The sequence below is a fragment of the Salvelinus sp. IW2-2015 genome, linkage group LG16 (genome assembly GCF_002910315.2).
Source record: "Salvelinus sp. IW2-2015 linkage group LG16, ASM291031v2, whole genome shotgun sequence".
Taxonomy (NCBI): domain Eukaryota; kingdom Metazoa; phylum Chordata; class Actinopteri; order Salmoniformes; family Salmonidae; genus Salvelinus; species Salvelinus sp. IW2-2015.
In genome coordinates this window covers 33,729,996-33,750,541 of record NC_036856.1, presented here as the reverse complement: position 1 = coordinate 33,750,541, position 20,546 = coordinate 33,729,996, and the positions used below count along the sequence as shown (strand labels likewise).

Sequence of the window (20,546 nt, the reverse complement as noted above, 5' to 3'; positions counted from 1 at the left end):
GAGGGAGAGGGAGCCAGGGAAAGGGAAGGGAGAGAGAGAGGGAAATACGTGGGTGGATATATCCCATATTCCATAATACAACCTGAGATGACAAGAGAGAGAGAGAACGTAGTTGAGAAGAGTATTAACATCAAGAGAGAAACATTTGGTCAGCAGCACCAAAGAGGGCAATAGAAAGATGTTAACTTAGCAGTAAAGAGATGGAGGGAGCGAGAGAGAGAGAAAGAGAGAAAGAGAGAAAGAGAGAGAGAGACGGAGTCAGAACCTGGCCGTTCATGCAGCCACCAACAATAATATTTGGGTCGGAAGGACAGAACTCAAAGGAGAAGACGTCGTCTGGGCACTCCAACAGCAACTGCAAACAGCAGAAAAAGAGAAACCCACAGCGTTACAGTGGGCTGAGGCATTACATTTCAAAGCAGAGAGAGACTTTCAAGTACTAGGGTCCCTTGCCATCGAATGTATTTATTTATTCTAGTCATTCAATACACTCAGCATTTTAAATCCATGGCCTTGGCTAATCCCATGTGCAAATGATTCCATTTCACTGAACATAAAACAAACAAAAAATAACAGAGTAACAGCTTTGTAATGCAAAACAATGAGTTAGGCTACATTATGTTCAAGTGCAGCACTAAATTTGGTCTATTCCTAACAAGTGCAGAGCTGAATTTGGTCTATTCCTAACAAGTGCAAAGCTGAATTTGGTCTATTCCTAACAAGTGCAAAGCTGAATTTGTATATTCCTAACAATTGCAAAGGCTGAATTTGGTCTTATTCCTAACAATTGCCAAGAGCTGGAATTTGGTCTGATTCCAACAAGTTGCAAGAGCTGAAATTGGTCTATTCCAACAAGTGCAGAGCTGAATTTGGTCTATTCCTAACAAGTGCAGAGCTGAAATTGGTCTATTCCTAACAAGTGCAAGCTGAATTTGGTCTATTCCTAACAAGTGCCAAGCTGAATTTGGTCTATTCCTAACAAATTGCAAAGCTGATTTTGTCTATTCCTAACAATGCCAAGCTGAATTTGGTCTATTCCTAACAATGCAGAGCTGAATTTGGTCTATTCCTAACAAGTGGCCAAAGCTGAATTTGATTATTCCTAACAAGTGCAGAGCTGAAATTTGGTCTATTCCTCTAACCAAGTGCAGAGCTGAATTTGCGGTCTATTCCTAACAAGTGCAAAGCTGAATTTGGTATATTCCTAACAAGTGCAGAGCTGAATTTGGTCTATTCCTAACAAGTGCAGAGCTGAATTTGGTATATTCCTAACAAGTGCAGAGCTGAATTTGGTATATTCCTAACAAATGTGTTTATTTTATCTGCTGAAAATGTATTGCAGTATTTTTTTTAATCCCTAAACCAGCTCATATACAGTACTTTATAATGGCTCTATTATCCTTGGGTAAATTCAACTGTTCAACTCAATTGTAATTAATTAAGAGGCTCTTACTTCAACTTAACCAAACAAAGGCTTTGAATGACAGTTCAAAGCAACTTCTAAAGCCATTCTCTTTTTAGGAGAACTCATCTCAAACAGATCTGACGTGAGTCAAGGGTGAGAAGAGAGATATTGCTTGTAAGCTGTCAGTGAGGATTTATCCAGAGAGAGAGAGAGAGATAGAAGAGGATGAAATGAAAGAGAAGACTTTGCCATACCATACCTGTGGGTTGATGGGATCAGAGAAGCTCCAGAAGAGAATGAGGGAGGGGTTTAGGAGCAGCTTAGTGGAGCCATTGATCCTGTCCTCGAAGGACAGCCTCTCTGTCACAGCCACCGCTATCACACCTAAACACAACCACGTATTCTTTCTTACTATGTGTAATACGGATTGTGTCTGTATACCCATCTGTATGTGGATGTTMTCTATACATTCTGTKTGTATCTTCTGTCTGTACCTTCTGTCTGTACCTTCTGTTTAGCACTATTTCGCCAGCTCGAATTACGGGCATATGTAAATGTACTTAAAGGTGATTCTGATAAACACTGTCACAACGTTACAGAACCATACAGAAACTACCACAACCACATATAACCACTGTCAAAACCATACACATGTATTTGATACCATTCCGCTCCAGCCATTACCACAAGCCCATCCTCCCCAATCAAGGTGCCACAGACCTCCTGTGACATAGAGTCATTGAACACTGGTCACTTTAATAATGTTTACATACTCTTTCAACCACTTTATAAGTATATACTGTATTGTAGTCATGGCTCCTCCTATATAATACATGTTTTCATTTTTTTGGATTATGCGTGTATTGTTATTGTATTGCTAGGTATTACTGCACTGTTGGAGCTAGTAGAAACACAAGCATTTCACTGCACCTGATAACATCTGCAAATCTGTTTAAACGACCAATAAACTTTGATTTGATTGTAACACCCATACAGTAACTGATGATGATAAGTATTCTGTATGTTCTGTTCAGTGGCGGAACATTACTGTTCCTTCATTTTGACAGACAGTCACCCCTGTATATCACTGTCTGTCTGCTAAATGTAAATGATTGCACTGATCTTTTTTCGGGCCACAGTAACAATCATTCATAACCACACTCACACTGCAGACCCTTCAATACAGTAGGCACCTGTACTGTTCCCCTTGTCTCGACCCCGTGTCCATGTTCCTCATATTAATATGATTACTACCTCCTGGTTAATGAGGACGCTTCCTGCTYTACTTCCACCGGCCAACCCATTAAAGCCTCATTGAATTGAACTGGACGCCCATTCTAGTAACTCTATTTCTATGATGTTCCTGTCCCTTACCGTTGATGGTGGGGTGCCAGTTGATGTTGCTGATGGTCTTGTCCTTGCTGAAGTGCAGGTCAGTGAAGGACTGGTACTCCTTCAGGTGTGGGTCAGCCTTCCGTCCGTAGCCACTGTCCTCCTCACTCAGGGCCTTCCAGTCGTCAAAGAACACATCCATGATTTCATTCTGCTGGATGGCTATCTCAAACCTGGGAAGTTKATTTAATAAAGAACACACACATCTTTACAGGGCATATACACTCGAGACGGCATCGCGCGGTGAAACAGCGGCTTCCCATTCATTTTCAATGGAAGGAAAGCTGTGAGAAGCAGAGTGGGCGGGGGGACAGTTGGGCGATGCGAGCATGGGCGAGSGAGCTGAACAAGGCGGGACTAAAATTGGGAAAAGCTGAACTTTATGCAAATCTACAGCGATATCACGGCGCAAGTAACCAATCGAAGCTCACCATAGCTTCCAACCCCTACTGGATTGGCTGACAATGGCTGTTGATACTTAGCACTACCTAGCATGCTTGCTAGCTTGTTAGCACCCACATGCAGGCGGCCATAGCGTGGCTAGGAGAGTTACTGCTGTATAGTATAAAACAATTTTTGTGACATTGTCAGCTAACCCATCTACAGTATATCTCGGCCGTCAGGTGAGGTGCTGACTAACAAAAGATAAACTATATATATATATATAGTTTAAGTAATACTCTCATCTCTCCTTCTCAGAAAAAAAAATGTTATGTTAGCCTGGATCCTGTCTCTGCTCAGCTATTACATTCCACTCCTTGTCACTCCTGTCATTTGCCAAATACTCAGGACTGGCAAGGAGTGGAAAGTTAGCTAAAAAGACTGGTAACCAGACTAGTCTGATGTACAGAACAGGATGGAATGTAGAACACAGTAGGTCATGTAATAGATTGATGGTATACAGATAGGATAGGACTTTATCGAGTACTAGTCAATAAAATGTTATTTTAGTTTGACTTTAAAAAACATTAGAGCTTAGATAATGAGCAGAAAACATACATCAGCATAAACCATGGAGAATTGCCAGAAGAAAAGTTAAGTCTCCATAAGTTACTTTGTGCATATCTTGATCAGGCCTTGGCTTTCATAATGTATGAGAGTGGATTCCTCAAGGCCTCAAGGCTGCACTATAATGTATAACTCWGGTTGGCTTTCAGTCATTCCATGCATTAAAACGCTCCCCTTGAGTCCCAGACACTCGATCGTATCCATCATTTAAATGATCCCTTACCTGGAGGCCACCGAGTTGACAAAATTCTTCAGATTCTCAGATTGGAGGCAGTTCTCTTTCTCCTCCTTGCTGAACTCTCTGGGTTCGTACTGCGTGCACATACTCCTTGGATATGTCCTATGGAATAGAACAATAATGGATAAAGTAGGCAAACTTTTGCTTCAATGTTCAATTCAGATCATATTTCAGTACAGGGTATAGTCATTCTAAAATGATAAAGCATTTGATGATTCATTGTAATGATTCATAAAAAATGTGATGAATCATTACAACACATCTGACATTGTTAGGTACTGCCAATGTGGACTAGTAGCTACAGGACTGTACCATGGTCTATTTTCTTCCCCTGTTCTACCTGGCTCTAGTTACAACATGYCCTACCATTGTGTTTGGGTGCTGGAGCTCTTGAGGTTGGGGATAGTCTGCACCCCAGTGTGTCTCTCCATCTGCTTGAGGCTGAAGTTCTTGTCCTGGTAGGGGGTACATTCAAGGAAGCCATCCTTGGTCTCCATGGCATTACGGTCAGAGAAGAAGATCGGTGCCCCAAACTCCCTCCGCACCCTGGAGATCCTATACTTCAACTGAGACGGAGGAGGAGAAAGAAGAATGAGTGGAGAGAGAACTTAGCTATTAGATCATTATCTAATTCATTCAGAACAATCATTTAGTGACAATTCTATTTTCTGTTTTGATATTTTAATTATATTTTTAGGGCCCTAAATGTTGTTCCGGTGTTTTACCCTGGGTCTGGAGTCAGTGACAGACTCTTCCTCTATCTCCTGTTCGCTGCCCAGAGAGATCCAGGGCTGGGGTTCAGGGGTTTTCTGTGCTGCAAACACCTCCGACGGCTCCCGCTCCAAAGCTACCTCAACTCCCAAAGCCACTACAGGCTACATGGGCCAGACATACAGAGAACACTGTAATGAGTAATAGGGATTATATTGAAGACATGAATGATATTCTTCTTTAGATGTTTTGAATTTGAATCATTACTTTCTTTACTTATTTTATAATCACTTTATCATTCATATACAGTAGTAAAGGGCGTTTTTCTCCTAGTATGTCACATAGTACTGTTTTTAAAATGTTTTTTTCTTCTTCTGAAGAGCAGAATACTGGTGGTAAATGGACTCACCTTTAGGTGCCTATCCTTGGCATCTGCTGTTAGAACCAGGTAGAAGCTGGATCCGTAGATGAAGTCTCTGTCGTAGACCAGGAGGAGCTCATCTTCAGGGTAGTCCTGTTGTATCACATAYGAGAGAGGGCATTGAGAGCACAGTGCACTGCACACACAGAGACTAGCAGGTTGGCATAACATGTAAGTACAATTTGACTAAAACAGTGATATATTTTCAAAACCAGATTTTTTTACTCTTAACCTTTAAAATGAGTGCCATTGTGAGTGAAACATGAACCAGTAGATCATTTATAATGGCTGGGGGGTCTTTGTCAGTGAGAACCTGAATTGTTGTCTCAAGGTCTTAGAGAGGACAAACAACCACCCACARGTCACCATGGAAACAGCACTACCCCACACAGCGGAGTGATATTTGATGATCAGGGTTGGGGAGTAACGGATGACATGTAATCCGTTTCATGTAAAGGCATTGCAAAAAAACGGTAACTGTAATCCCTTATGTTACCAGCTAAAATATTGTAATCAGATTACAGATTATTTTGAAATACTTGATGATTACTTAAACTCAGAAAGGATGTTTGCGAGGAAAAAAAATATGCTCAAACTTGCACACTTTTGATAGACTTAAAGGGGCAATCTGTAGTTGCTACATCCATTTTTGGACTTATAAATTATATATATATATATATATATATACAGTGCCTTGCAATTGTATTCATCCCCCTTGGCGTTTTTCCTATTTTGTTGCATTACAACCTGTAATTTAAATGGATTTTTATTTGAATTTCATGTAATGGACATACACAAAATAGTCCAAATTGGTGAAGTGAAATGAAAATAATTACTTGTTAAAAAAAAAATCTAAAAAAATACTACAGAAAAGTGGTGCGTGCATATGTATTCACTCCCTTTGCTATGAAGCCCCTAAATAAGATCTAGTGCAACCAATTACCTTCAGAAGTCACATAATTAGTTAAATAAAGTCCACCTGTATGCAATCTAAGTGTCACATGATCTCAGTATATATACACCTGTTCAGAAAGGCCCCAGAGTCTGCAACACCACTAAGCAAGCGGCACCACCAAGCAAGCGGAACCACCAAGCAAGCGGCACCATGAAGATCAAGGAGCTCTCCAAACAGGTCAGGGACAAAGTTGTGGAGAAGTACAGATCAAGGTTTGGTTATAAAAAATTATCAGAAACTTTGAACATCCCACGGAGCACCATTAAATCCATTACTAAAAAATTGAAAGAATATGGCACCACAACAAACCTGACAAGAGAGGGCCGCCCACCAAACCTCATGGACCAGGCAAAGAGGGCATTAATTAGAGAGGCAACAAAGAGACCAAAGATAACCCTGAAGGAGCTGCAAAGCTCCACAGCGGAGATTGGAGTACCTGTCCATAGAACCACTTTTAGCCGAACACTCCACAGAGCTGGGCTTTACAGAAAAAAAGTGTCCAGAAAAAAAGCCATTGCTTAAAGAAAAAAATAAGCAAGCACGTTTGATGTTCGCCAAAAGGCATGTTGGAGACTCCCCAAACATATGGAAGAAGGTACACTGGTCAGATGACACTAAAATGTACCTTTTTGCCATCAAGGAAAATGCTATGTCTGGCGCAAACCCAACATCTCTCATCACCCGAGAACACCATCCCCACAGTGAAGCATGGTGGTGGCAGCATCATGCTGTGGGGATGTATTTCATCGGCAGGGACTGGGAAACTGGTCAGAATTGAAGGAATGATGGATGGAGCTAATTACAGGGAAATTCTTGCGGMAAACCTGTTTCAGTCTTCTCGAGATTTGAGACTGGGACAGAGGTTCACCTTCCAGCAGGACAATGACCCTAAGCATACTGCTAAAGCAACACTCGAGTGGTTTAAGGGGAAACATTTAAATGTCTTGGAATGGCCTAGTCAAAGCCCAGACCTCAATCTAATTGAGAATCTGTGGTATGACTTAAAGATTGCTGTACACCAGCGGAACCCATTCAACTTGAAGGAGTTGGAGCAGTTTTGCCTTGAAGAATGGGCAAAAATCCCAGTGACTAGATGTGCCAAGCTTATAGAGACATACACCAAGAGACTTGCAGCTGTAATTGCTGCAAAAGGTGGCTCTACAAAGTATTGACTTTGGGGGGGTGAATAGTTATYCACGCTCCAGTTTTCAGTTTTTTTGTCTTATTTCTTGTTTGTTTAACAAAAAATATATATTTTGCATCTTCAAAGTGGTAGCCATGTTGTGTAAATCAAATGTTACAACCCCCCCCCAAAAAAAATTATTACAGGTTGTAAAGGCAACAAAATAGGAAAAATGCCAATCCACTGATTCTTGAAGAATATAACTTAGAAATGCCTCATGAGCTTAGTTCAACTGTCACACTCCATGAGAAACCAAAATATAAGCTTGTTTTCCCCCAATGTTTGTAAACATTGTAAATGTAATAGCATGGATAAAACAATAATTTTGATATTATGGAGGGTCAGTCCTTGCATCTATTAATCTAAGAGTGGTTACATTTCTCCAGGCCCATCCATCAGCTTTTTTACCAAAACAGAGGCGATGTGACCGTTTTGTTATGGTTAAAGACAGCATAAACAGATATGGGACCAGGCTAGGAACTGAGGCAGTGTTTTTCCCCCAGACCACTCAACCTAAACATGAGGCCTGTGAATCAACCATCATATTGGTTGGGAGGATATGACATTTTAGTAATTTAGCAGACACTCTTATCCAGAGCGACTTACAGTAGTGAGTTCATATATTTTCATACTGGTCCCCCGTTGGAATCAAACGCACAACCCTGGCATTGCAAGCGCCACGCTCTACCAACTGAGCCACACGGGATTGCCTGTATGCTTCCTCTGGATGACAACAATAACAACGACATAGAGATTAGCCTACCAGCACCAGCTGCTTCACGGGGCTGAAATCAGACACAGCTGCCCTCATCCTCATGTCCTGCACGATGTCCTCTTTCCTCAGGATCTTGTAGGGGTTGTCCCCCGTGACGTCCTCGTCACAGCGACACCCAAACAGCTCCTGGGTAGCCGAGGTCAACGTCAAGGGCAAGATGTCATTAGGATGACCTTGATGTGAGGGGGACAAGGGTCAGACTGTTCAGGGAATTTGTCCAATAAGAACACATACTTCTGTTTTCTGTTGCAATACATTTTGCTGTGCTGTGGCCTACCCAATAGAGTACCTCCAATTCCCAGTTGCAATAACAAGAAAATATCAAATACAAAAACGTACAGCACTGTTCTTAATTGTGTTTTATCTGATTGTAAAAAGGTATGATAAAACAAACATCATCACCAGCCTACAAACAATCAGAACAACAYCATGATTCCAGTAACGCCATGTGTATAACACCAGAGCACGACAGTATCCACTTTGAAGCCTTTTGGTTAACAGGCTAGGAAGCTTCTCTTGTATACTTACTAAAATAAACTTATCTTGGACATAAACACAGGCTTACAGTGCATTGCATGCTATAGTAAACAGGGCTTTGCATAATTATAGCTCTCATCTCACCTGTGGCCTGCATCAAAGCCTTTCCACAGGGTTGAGGCTGAGGAGACCCAGAGAATGCTGAAGTACAACTTAAGTAACCACTTCCCAACTAGGTGTGTCTTCCCTTTGTATTCAGACCACCAGCYCCCATGCCAAATTATTGTAGTGGAAACTCACACCATTCATTTGCAGTGGGTGATGTGTTAAACATGCCATGTGGTACTTATGGAAAATATGTTATGCTTGAGTGATGATGAGAGGTTAAATGTAACGTATGAAAAACAGGTGCCATCCCCCTTTGAAGGTAAAATCCATATAAAGTGTTTGTGAATCATATTGTTACCACCAACACCACACATTTTAAATCCACTACATGTATTGGAGTTTGTCTAAAATATCTCTTTAAATGACAGAAGATAGACCAAGCATATAGCTCCAACTATTCTCCAACACATTACATTCAATAGGGCTGTTTCATACTGCATCAACTGAGATGACCCTCCCAAGTGCATAATGCTACTATCATGTTCCCTTTACATGATAGCCGATGACCTAATCTAAAGTAAAAAGTTACCCCTATCCTTCTACTGGTCTGGCCGGCATTTGATAAGACTTAAAATTGAGATGGAAGACCAAAAGTATGTTGGCAGGGGTGGCACTGAAACACATGAAAGCAGCTCTCCCTCTGACAATGAAGGTATGAGATTGAGTTGTAGAGAAATATACCAACGGTTATGTGTATGTCCACAGAGTTTGCAACAGTACACCCACGCTCACATGAAAAGCATGCATAGGGTATACAGGTTTCCTCCCACAAAGAGACAGTGCTGATTAATATATCATGCTCATTACATCACCGTTTTAAAGAGTCAAATAGGCTCAGGCCTTAGGCTTCCTCTGGCATCTTCTGTCCCTGTCTGAGTGAACATGCACCGTAGAGAACCAGCCCCTCTTACACAGATGGAAGCAATCAAATACAGGCTTGTCATTCAATCAGGAGGGTAGTTTGCCGAAAGATGTTGTTTTCTGTCTTGTTTGTTGTGGAACAGGAACACATTAGTGTACTGTGTTTCTTTCTGCTACGATGGTAATCTGATGAGAGGCCAGATGTAGATCATGCAGGTGTTTATCAGACAGACCTGATTGTTCACAAGASGGGAATTAGTGCCTTAGGACTAAGTTGTAAGGCTATAGTCATATTCTACTATGGCAGAGGCTGCAGTAATTAAGGAAAATAGTTTTCACATGACCCTTTGTGTTAGGGACCAGGATTGGGTAGGTTAATTTCTAATGTAATCCTTAACAGTTACTTGTTACCTGTCCAAAATTTTACTCAGTAACGGAATCTGATCACTTAAAGTTACGTTTAGATTACTTACCCATTAAGAGGCGTTAGAAAACGAAACGGGTCCATCAAATACTTTTGGTGTCAACATAGTGGTTTCTGACTTGTGGTCAGACTTGCTCAGTTGGAACAAACTTAAACTTGCAGCATTTTTCAATGTTGAATTAAATGTCATTGAGAAAACAGTCATAATGTATTTTAATGTAATCTGATTACAATATTTTTGCTGGTAACATAACTGATTACAGTTACAGTTAAAAAAATTAAAAAAAGATTACATGTAACCGATTACATGTAATCAGTTACTCCCAAACCTTGTTAGGGACRCATTGCCGGCCTATTCAGAAAGCAGAGTTCAGGTTGCTAATGGTTTATGGAATTTCATGGAAATCAGCAGAGGAACAGTGTCAGCGGTCTACATTTCTGGAGCAGCCAAAAACCCAGGGAATTCACTGAACTCATGCTGGGGTAGTTTACACTTAATGTTCTATATCTAAGTTATAGCCATTGCAGTATCATAAGTTTGATATACAGCAAAAGAGCCAGGAATATTCAGGAACATTTTTGATTAAATAGTTATATAATGCATCAAATAAATCTTACCAGACCCTGCAACACTTCCTGCAGACGACTCGTCAGCCTTTTTGTCTACATTGATTCAAAACAGCAGAAAATGTGAATTGTCATACTTGATGTACTTTTATTTTACTTTTCATTTATATTTGCATTAGTATCATTAAAATTAGGAAAATAAACATGACAGGTGAAGTATGATACAAAAAAGTCAGATGTACTGAAGGGATCATACATACCTTTCCCCTTACTGGTAGTGGCTGTGCTCTTGGGTCTCTTTGTGGACATCTCTGCAGTTAAGCCTAATCACAGAGATATTTGCTGTGGAGCATTAAGATATTGAGAGTTACTGTGGTGTATCAAACAGCCGTCTACACCTACTCTCTTTTGTCTATAAATTAGATGTGTCTAATCTAAAAATAAACATCTATGGAAATGGAGTGAGGCTTGTTCACTGTGATTTTTAGGCCAGTTTACAGAGCCGGATAGCCAAAACATGTGCTGTGGCGACATCCGGTGGCAAATACTCGCTACTCTTCTATTGTTAGAGACAGTGAAGACACAAGGCGAAACTAAACTGTGTTTAGAAAAAAACAATGATGATAGGATAGGAATTATAAAGTGTGTAAACGAGTTGGTGGAATTAGCTAACTGGTTGGGTCTCTGGCTGGCTAGTTAGCTAACGCCAGCTACAGCTAATTCTAGCTGGCTAACATTAGCTACAACATTATTCGAGATAGCCAGCCCTGTATTCGTCTGACTGCTAAATGTTGCTGTTAATCTTGTTAGCTATGTAGCTAGCTAGATGTTAATATACATGTTCAAATATGCACAAAGGCCTCCCTTATGTTTACCGTACATTAATTTCGGGTTTCCCTCATTCTCAGCAACCAAAATAAATCCCCAACTTTCGCTGTTCAGCTTCAAGAACAAGTTTCCTGCATCAGTTTGGTTGCTAGTAGTTACTTGAGCAAAATAGCTGATGGACAGGTTGAACAGCCAGTAGCGGCCACGTGAAATGAAGCCTCCCACTTGGCCACGCCTATTTTACCACACTACCCGCAAAAGACACCTGTTGCTCACTCGCACTTTTAATTCTGGGACTCGTGATTATATTGACAATTGGGACATGACTCATTATGATTTTTTTATGGACTATTATTGTCAGGACGGGACAGCTCAGGATATTATTCTTCACATGGAAAATATTAATCATATTTATCCAGGCTACAGCAATACTTGAATATACAATTAAAATTGGATAATGTTGAGATAATTGTCTGATGAAATAAACTGTCTAATCATCGGATATACTGGTTACTACTGTATCCCATCTCAAGTGGACTGGGGACTCATTTTTGGATACATTTTGGATCGCAAATGTGACTGACCATTCATCAACTGACKTCAATAACAGCCAATTAGCCAGCAACCAAAAGTAGATGGTAAGGAGCCTATCAGGACCATTTCTCAAATGATTGATCCCAGTCAAGTGTGCTCGGGACGGGTCCAGTTGGGCACGTTGGGTAGCATACTTTTTAGCTTGTCCCCCACTATGCTGCATGCTTAGTGTGCTGTTTTTGTGTTGTTGAGCGAAATGGTGGAAAGTGATCATGTGTCAGAATGTGAGATGCGGTTTGTTATTCAGCACTGCTCGGGTCAAAGCTCAGGTAAGAAAGCGAGCGAACCTGACCCATTCTCTCATTGTCTTCCGCTAACTTACTTTCCGAATGAATGAATGATGACAAACGCAGAACGAATGTACAGAGAGCGAAACAATGMCATGATGATATGCTACCAGTAAAGGCAACGCACATACCGTGTTGAACAAACTGAATGCCTATTCGTAAAATGCCCATCTTGCCAGTGCCACATCATTTCTGCAAGGTGTCCTTGTTCTATTTGCTCACCTGGGTGTGCAAACTAGTCCAACACAATTACAGGTGTCAGTGTCACCAAGAATGAGGAACGGATACACTGCACACCATTTAAGTTAGGCTATTTATCAAGATAAAGTAAACCATTTGCCTGGTGAGCAGGTTCTTATCCCACAGCATGTTTGGAAAGGATTTGTGAATAGTCTAGAGTTAGGCTATCAATTGTGTAAAAGTGAACACTGTTGAACACAGAAATAGAAGAACTAGAATGGGAATAGATTATATTTCTATGATTAAACACGTATTGTTTCTATTTCCTTTAGAGATGGAGCACTCAGGTGGTTTGTACAGCTCTGTGTACGAGCCAAATGGGCATGCTGCCTGGGCAGACGAACAGCAGCATCAGGACAAGGAGACAGCGGACAACCTCAGGAGGAAGATCAAGTACTTCTTCATGAACCCCTGTGAGAAATACAAAGCCCGTGGACGGAAACCATGGAAACTGATGCTCCAGATCATCAAGATCGCCATCATTACCATCCAGGTACTGACCAATGAGCGAACAGTCAACAGAGACGGGGTACTTTTTAGTTGTTTAGTTCTGAACTATTCCATATCCAAACCTAAAAAGACCCAACATAGAAATAAATAAATAAATAGAGACAGACACAGCCATATCCTGATCACACGAATAAGCGAATAAGTGTCATAGTTTTAAACCATCCCAACTATACCAGATGTATGCCATATCCCAGTACTCATTGACAGTGGTCACCAACTTTTTCATACATAGTGATGGAAGCCACTATATATGGCATTTTGTTGGAATGCATCCTCTGTGTGTCATTAATAACTTCTCTTCCCAGTTGGTGTCTTTTGGACTGAGCAATCAGATGGTGGTAACCTTCAAAGAGGAGAACCTCATGACATTCAAGCATCTCTTCCTCAAAGATTACGTGGATGGCCGTGGGGACTCTTATGCTGTGTACAGGCAGGATGAGGTGTATGAACACATCTCTTACATAGTCGATAAGGTAAGGACAGTCAACAGCTGCTATCACATTCTATCAAACATAAACTGTGATTGGAAATTAATGATATACAGGGATATCTCCTCTGTATTGCTTTTTGTTTCTAATTGAGGACAGTAGGTCAAACCTGTGAGATGTTAACCGMTTTTTGTTGGCTGGAAATCAGAAGCTAGTTCTGACCATTCCCTCATCATCCTGTGAGACTCTGTGTCCCGAAAACTCAAAATACTGTTTACCAGGTGTATTCCCCCTAGTCCCACCACCTAGATAACAATATTTTGCATCCTCAGGAACAGTTGACAGTGACATAATGGCATGTGATTGTCAAGCAGCACAATGGTTTACTCCTTTGTTTTGTCACATTACGGTCAATCATTGGTTGAGTTTTATAGGTAAAGTAGCTTGTATAGTTCTGTCCTCTTAGAGGACTTTGTACAGTACCTAGCTCCTTTCATTTTTTTATGGCTTATTGCTGTGTAAAGGTAGTGTTTATGGAGCATGATTCCAATGAAATACCTACCCAATGTCTGTCTATTTTTATTTGTGTTTAGCCTCCAACTTCTGTTCTGTCATAGCTTGATAGTTCACCAACATTTTCAAGTTGTACTATTCGTATGTACAGGATACACATGGTATACACCGTCCAACGAAATGCTTACTTGCAGGTTCCTTCTCCACAATGCAACAACAATAAGAAATACAACATTTGAATATGAACATAAAGTAAATGGCTCAGTAGTATAGAATAAACATTTTTCGCATAAGTATAATACAGGAAGGCACAATTTATAGTCCAGTATTTACACATGTATCAAGGAAGGGGGGATTGGGGGGCAAGTGTTAAAATTGTGCAGTATTCATGTCATCCCTTGTCAAACATCTTTTGAGTAAATACAGTATGTGATTGCTTACTTTTTAATGTTACAGTTGTCATTGTTTTATGTCCTAATTGTAGTATTCCCGTCTGCGAAATATCACCGTTGGTAACCATGCCTATGAGAAGAAGGGGGACACCTATTCCCCTCTGTCTCTGTGCCAAGAGTTCTACAGGAACGGAAGCATTTCACCAGCCAATGAGACCTTTGATATAGACGCACAGATTGAAACTGGTAGGCTAATGGTCGCTGTATACTATATGTAATTTGCAGTTTAGCTTTCAGTGGTGTGTAAGAGTTGCCTGACGACTCAAACTGAATTCTTCCACTGCTCTATTGTTCGCTACATACGTCAGTCTGAGACTGCCATTATTGAAGTTGTTTGTGGTGACATCAAAATGAGCGGTGTTGTACAAAGTAATCATCAATTGGATCATCTCTAACCAATCAGAGTATCAAAGCCAATGACACATTTTCAAAGCGCTGCTTTACACACGTGTGTTCTGGGACCAATCAGACGGTCTAGAATGGATTTCCATTCTTGAAATCGTTGGYGAGGCATTCCAATCCAGACTCAATGCGGAGAAGAAACTAACGGCCATGGGTGTATCATTTGGCCAGAGCAAGGAGTTTTGGTAGCCAGGAAAGTCTAAGATGTTCGACATGCTTTAATCACTTTATCAGAATGGTCTGAACAGAACGTTATGATTTGGACTGAGGAGGTTTTGATAAATCTTTTTAAATTCAGATTTTTTTTATTTATTGCTGAAATGTTTTTAAAAGTCACCTTTTGGTTATTTACCCCACAACAGAATGCCTTGAGATTGTTCCAGTGTTCCCCATGGGAAGCACAACCAAGGATGATCTGTTGAATTTCGTTGTGCATTTCAAAAGGTATCAGGCCGTGATATTAAACTTAGAATTTTACAATGCATACTCATAAGTAATAGAACTGTATCCACTGTATACTTTTAACAAAAACATAGGTTTTTTTGCTTATAGTAGATGGGTGTGGGGTGACGGCTCTTTAAACAAACACATTACATAATATTCATAACTGGATCCCTCGTGTTTTTGTCCTAAATGTAGGTTGTTGTACTTGTCAGTGATTAGGATACTGTATTRATCTTTGTGACTTGCAGATTGTTGAATGTGAAGATCAAGTTCACTCTGAAGGCCATAAACCTACAAACAGTCAGAAACAGAGAGCTGCCAAACTGCTATGACTTTGATGTCACGGTATGTCATCTGACTCCAGGCTGTTTCTCTACCTCACCTCACTTATTGGCTAGGTAGATTATAGACATATTCCCAGTATGACGGAATGTTCTCTGCATTTAGAAGTTTGTTCCCATTTTTAWCAATTTTTATCCATTCGAGTTCCACTGTTTTCTTCAAAGTTGGTAGTTAATTATTTGAAACTTGAGAAAAGTATTAGGTGTGATTGGAATGCTAGCTAGGGCTTGGCCAGTTAAAGATTAACTCTCATACCCTTTCCTTCCGTATTTAAAAACCATGTGTCTTTCTCTGGTTAACAGATCACCTTCAACAACCAAGCCCACAGTGGCAGAATAAAAGTCGACCTGGACAATGACGTTGATATAAATGAATGTAGAGACTGGAAAGTTACCGGGGCCTGTATGTTCAGTGTATAATCATTAGCCTTTCCTCTTTCATTTTAGAGCCATCTGTATTTGAAAGAAAGGGTGTGTTTTATAAATCAGAGTTCTGCAGTAATTGTTTTCAACCAATCATTGGCAGTGTTGTTCTAGTTTAGTTTTCTCTCCCCAGCTCCCAAGAACATCTATTACCCACTGCTGTTTGACTGTCTCATCATTGTAACGTGCATCACCTCTCTGGCCCTCTGCACACGCTCTGTGCTCAACGGGATACGGCTACAGTTTGTAAGTCTACTATTCTGCCCTACAAAGGCAAAGTGCAGTAACTACGAATTTGGTAAAAAAAAGCTTTAATCTGTTATGGCCAGGTATACTATCTGATTAATGTGGTATTTAGTTCCTTGACACAAGAACAAGCCAGTCGATCAGAATATGTCATGAAGTACCAGAAATTGCCGTCTGTCTAATTACGTAGGCACTGCACTTTTGCAGGGCAGTATTGTCAACAGTGAATGGTGAGTGAGGTGAGGGGTTTTTGTGTGTAATGGCTGGTTTCTGTAAAGCTGTCTGTATCCGTCTCATTTTTCCAGGAGTACACAGACTTCTGCCTAGTCCGTCAAGGGAAGAAGGTTCCATGGTCCGATAGGCTGGAGTTTCTGAACGGCTGGTATATCCTCATCATCGCCAGTGATACACTCACCATCATCGGTTCCATTCTTAAAATAGAAATCCAGACAAAGGTGAGTGTGACATGTTATTCGCATTAGCCTTCACACATTACACAAATATTATTAGTCTAATTTGTATGCTTTTCTCTCAGATTCTCACCAGTTATGATGTCTGCAGCATCTTTCTTGGAACAGGCACAATGTTTGTTTGGATCGGAGTCATACGCTACATGGGATACTTCAAGAAGTACAATGTAGGACACTCGTGTTGAATTCAACACTTGATGCTTCACACAAGACATTGTTTTTTAAAAGTGGAATACTGGGTGAATTCCATTGATCTGTGGATTGTGATTGGTTATTCCTAGATTCTCATCCTGACCCTGAGAGCAGCTTTCCCAAATGTGGTTCGGTTCATCGGTTGTGCCGGAATCATTTACCTGGGGTACTGTTTCTGTGGCTGGATCGTGCTCGGGCCCTACCATGAGAAGGTAGGAGATCAAACGAGGYTTGAACCCACAACCTGTTGGCAGTGTTATCACTCAACCACACAAGTGCCAGGGGTTTTTAACAGCAAAAGGAGGCTTTAACTGGATTTTTTTTTAAAGGTGTTTTTACCATAACCTTGTCTGTTTTGTTCTGTTAGTTCCGGACCCTGAACACAGTATCAGAGTGCCTGTTCTCGCTGATCAACGGAGATGACATGTATCCCACCTTCAAGTACATGAAGCAGAAGAGTTACTTGGTGTGGCTGTTCAGCAGAGTCTACCTCTACACCTTTGTCTCGCTCTTCATCTACATGATCCTCAGCCTCTTCATCACCCTTATCACTGATACCTATGACACCATCAAGGTTAAGTTTCATTATAGGCAGTGTACAGCCGGCAGATATTGAATAGTTCTGGATGGTGATTTGCTAAACATATGTCTAGACTAAACCCTTACCTTAACAGATTTCCATGCCTAATATTTAGATCTGATGGTCAAATATGCACTTCTGTTATTATAACATTTCACTTGCTTTTTGTTACAATACTATTCAGAGTAAAAACATTTCCTCACCAGAACAATCCTATCGTTTTGTTTTGCAGCAACAGCAGCAGGAAGGGAGCCCAGTGTCGGAGCTGCATTGTTTCATGTCTGAGTGTAAAGATCTGCCCACCTCAGGACGCTACCGGGTAGAGGGGGAGTCTGGCTCCTTCACCTGCTGCTTCCCCAGGTGAGGACAGACTTAGTGGCATTTTGTATTTATTAGGGATCCTCATTAGTTGCTACCAAGGCAGCAGCTACTCGTCCTAGGGTCCAAGCACATCAACGGCACTACATTACATATAAAACACTACATCAGATAACATTATTACACAACTACATATCTACTATACAAAATGTATAATACTACCATACAACAATATTACAATGTACGTGTGTAGAGTGCGTGTGCTAGCGCTTGTATGCGTGTCTGTACCTTTGTTTGTCTCTTCACAGTCCCTGCTGTTCCATAAGGTATATTTTTATCTATTTTGTTTATTTTTTACATACTGATTGCATCAGTTACCTGATGTGGAATAGAGTTCCATGTAGTCATGGCTCTATGTAGTACTGTGCGCCTCCCATAGTCTGTTCTGGACTTGGGTGTGCTAGTTGTTGAAACAGACAGCTCGGTGCATTCAGCTTGACAACASTTCTTACAAAAACAAGTAGTGATGAAGTCGATCTCGCCACTTTGAGCCATGAGAGATTGACATGCATATCATTTTTAGCTCCCCGTATACTTTTAAGGGCCAGCCGTGCTGCCCTGTTCTGAGCCAATTGTAAGTCCCTCTTTGTGGCACCTAACCACACGACTGACCAGTCGTCCAGGTGCAACAAAACTAGGGCCTGTAGAACCTTCTAGTGTTGTTAAGAAGGCAGAACAGTGCTTTATTATGGACAGACTTCTCCCCATTTTAGTTACTGTTTAAAAAAAAAAAATGTTTAACTAGGCAGGTCAGTTAAGAATAAATTCTTATTTACAATGATGGCCTACCCTGGCCAAACACAGATGCCGCTGGGCCAATTGTGTGCCGCCCTATGGGACTTCCAATCACGGCTGGATGTGATTCAGACTGGATTCGAACCAGGGACTGTAGTGAAGCCTCTTGCACTGAGATGCAGTGCCTTAGACTGCTGCACCACTCGGGAGTTTTATCAATATATTTTGACCATGACAGTTTACAATCCAGTTACTCCAAACAGTTTAGTCACCTCAACTTGCTCATTTCCAACAATTATTCATTACAAGATTTAGTTGAGGTTTAGGGTTTAATGAATGATTTGTRCCAAATACAATGCGTTTAGTTGTTGAAATATTTAGGACTAACTTATTCATTTCCACCCATTCTGAAACTAACTGCAGCTCTTTAAGTGTTTCTGACGTGTATATTGTTGAGTCATCCACATAGGCACATTAGCTTTACTCAAAGCCAGTGGAATGTCATTAGTAAAGATTGAAAAAAATAATGGGCCTAGACAGCTGCCCTGCGGAATTCCTGATTCTACCTGGATTATGTTGGAGAGGCTTCCATTACACCCTCTGTTTTCTGTTAGACAGGTAACTCTTTATCCACAATATAGCAAGGGGTGTAAAGCCATACGTTTTTTTCAGCAGCAGACAATGATCAACAATGTCAAAAGCCGCACTGAAATCTAACAAAACAGTCCCCACAATCTTTTTAATGAATTTCTCTCAGCCAATCATTTGTGTAAGTGCTTTGCTTGTTGAATGTCCTTCCCTATACGTGTGCTGAAAGTCTGTCAATTTGTTTACTGTAAAATAGCATTGTATCTGGTCCAATRTTTTACTAAAGTTTACTAAGGGTTGATAACAGGCTGTCAGAGGTTACCTCTAAAATATTATGTTCTGAGTCTTGAATTCTGGACCACAGCAGAACCAGGGTTGGGGGGTCAATTACATTTCAATTCAGGAAGTAAATTGAATTTCCAAATCAGTTTACTTGAAATATAATTGACTTCACCCTTAAAGGAACCAATACAGGTTATGTGAAGTGACATGTTCTTTCAGTCCAAAGATTAACAAATGTAACTTTCAACTAACCTGTCAATTGTTTTGTTTTCCCCCCAGATGCAAGGACTCACGAGAAAGGCTGAGCTCTGAATCAATAGACTCTGAGCCATAGTGGACCTTTTATCAGTCAGAGATTAGTAAGAAACCTTACACAACCATGACCAGCACTTTACTGTACAGTTTAGCCCAGCAAAACATTGTCCTGTACTTCTAGACCTGTTTTAATCTTATTCACCAGCTAACTTAATGCAGTAGCAATTGAGRCTGGGGATGAGGTTAGACCTGTTATAAATTGTCACTGTGTAAGTTGCCTGTTAATGTACTAAAGTTGATGACCACAATGATATGCACTGATGAATGTTGATTATTTGAATGTACTGTAAATATCAAAACATGAATTGTTCAAAGACATGGGATGGCAACATTAATAAAATGAATAGCACAAAAAAGTTGCTATTCCCTAAATGTATTTTTCCCAAGCCCAGTAGATTGGGAATCCAACTAAAATGTTGCAAAGGGCAGTTGGCATCTAATCACGAGCAAGGGTTGAATTGGAGTGGACACGGAAATGCAACTTATTTTTTGTTAAAATMAGGCTTTATTTCCTCAAGGTGTGCATACACCGGAAGTAGAAAACATTGCGGGCCTGTACAATTTTTTAACTCTTCCATCAACATAAGCTTATATATATATATATGATACAAAACAAGTTTAACTATGAAAAATCTGTTAAATTGTCAGTTTATTGCACTGTCTGGGTCATTCACACACAGAGAAAGGCTGAAAGAAGCCCAATCAACATAACA

At 40.5% G+C, this 20,546-nt stretch overlaps 2 protein-coding genes across 4 annotated transcripts in view; one reads left to right on the top strand and one right to left on the bottom strand.

The window, feature by feature from the left end:
• Positions 1 to 11,559, bottom strand: part of dnai3 (dynein axonemal intermediate chain 3) — a 28,164-nt gene extending 16,605 nt beyond the window's left edge. For all 3 annotated transcript variants that reach the window (XM_024003456.3, XM_024003458.3, XM_024003457.3), the window contains exons 1-11: positions 11,466 to 11,559; positions 10,846 to 10,927; positions 10,637 to 10,681; positions 8,077 to 8,261; positions 5,164 to 5,268; positions 4,769 to 4,918; positions 4,410 to 4,609; positions 4,029 to 4,145; positions 2,780 to 2,970; positions 1,665 to 1,789; positions 266 to 355 (exon numbers count right to left, since the gene is read on the bottom strand). In XM_024003456.3, the coding sequence (XP_023859224.1) occupies positions 266 to 355; positions 1,665 to 1,789; positions 2,780 to 2,970; positions 4,029 to 4,145; positions 4,410 to 4,609; positions 4,769 to 4,918; positions 5,164 to 5,268; positions 8,077 to 8,261; positions 10,637 to 10,681; positions 10,846 to 10,894 (1,257 nt within the window). In that variant the 5' untranslated portion in view covers positions 10,895 to 10,927; positions 11,466 to 11,559. The remainder of the gene's footprint in view (positions 1 to 265; positions 356 to 1,664; positions 1,790 to 2,779; positions 2,971 to 4,028; positions 4,146 to 4,409; positions 4,610 to 4,768; positions 4,919 to 5,163; positions 5,269 to 8,076; positions 8,262 to 10,636; positions 10,682 to 10,845; positions 10,928 to 11,465) is intronic.
• Positions 11,560 to 12,083: 524 nt separating this feature from the next.
• mcoln3b (mucolipin TRP cation channel 3b) lies at positions 12,084 to 20,183 on the top strand. The gene is made up of 14 exons (XM_024004656.2): positions 12,084 to 12,276; positions 12,807 to 13,027; positions 13,350 to 13,517; positions 14,470 to 14,623; positions 15,202 to 15,283; positions 15,532 to 15,628; positions 15,928 to 16,027; positions 16,181 to 16,293; positions 16,599 to 16,748; positions 16,829 to 16,930; positions 17,045 to 17,167; positions 17,323 to 17,529; positions 17,768 to 17,895; positions 19,798 to 20,183. Exons 1-14 carry the CDS (start codon positions 12,204 to 12,206, stop codon positions 19,850 to 19,852), a joined length of 1,773 nt encoding a protein of 590 aa, XP_023860424.1. The 5' UTR covers positions 12,084 to 12,203; the 3' UTR covers positions 19,853 to 20,183.
• Positions 20,184 to 20,546: the final 363 nt, after the last annotated feature.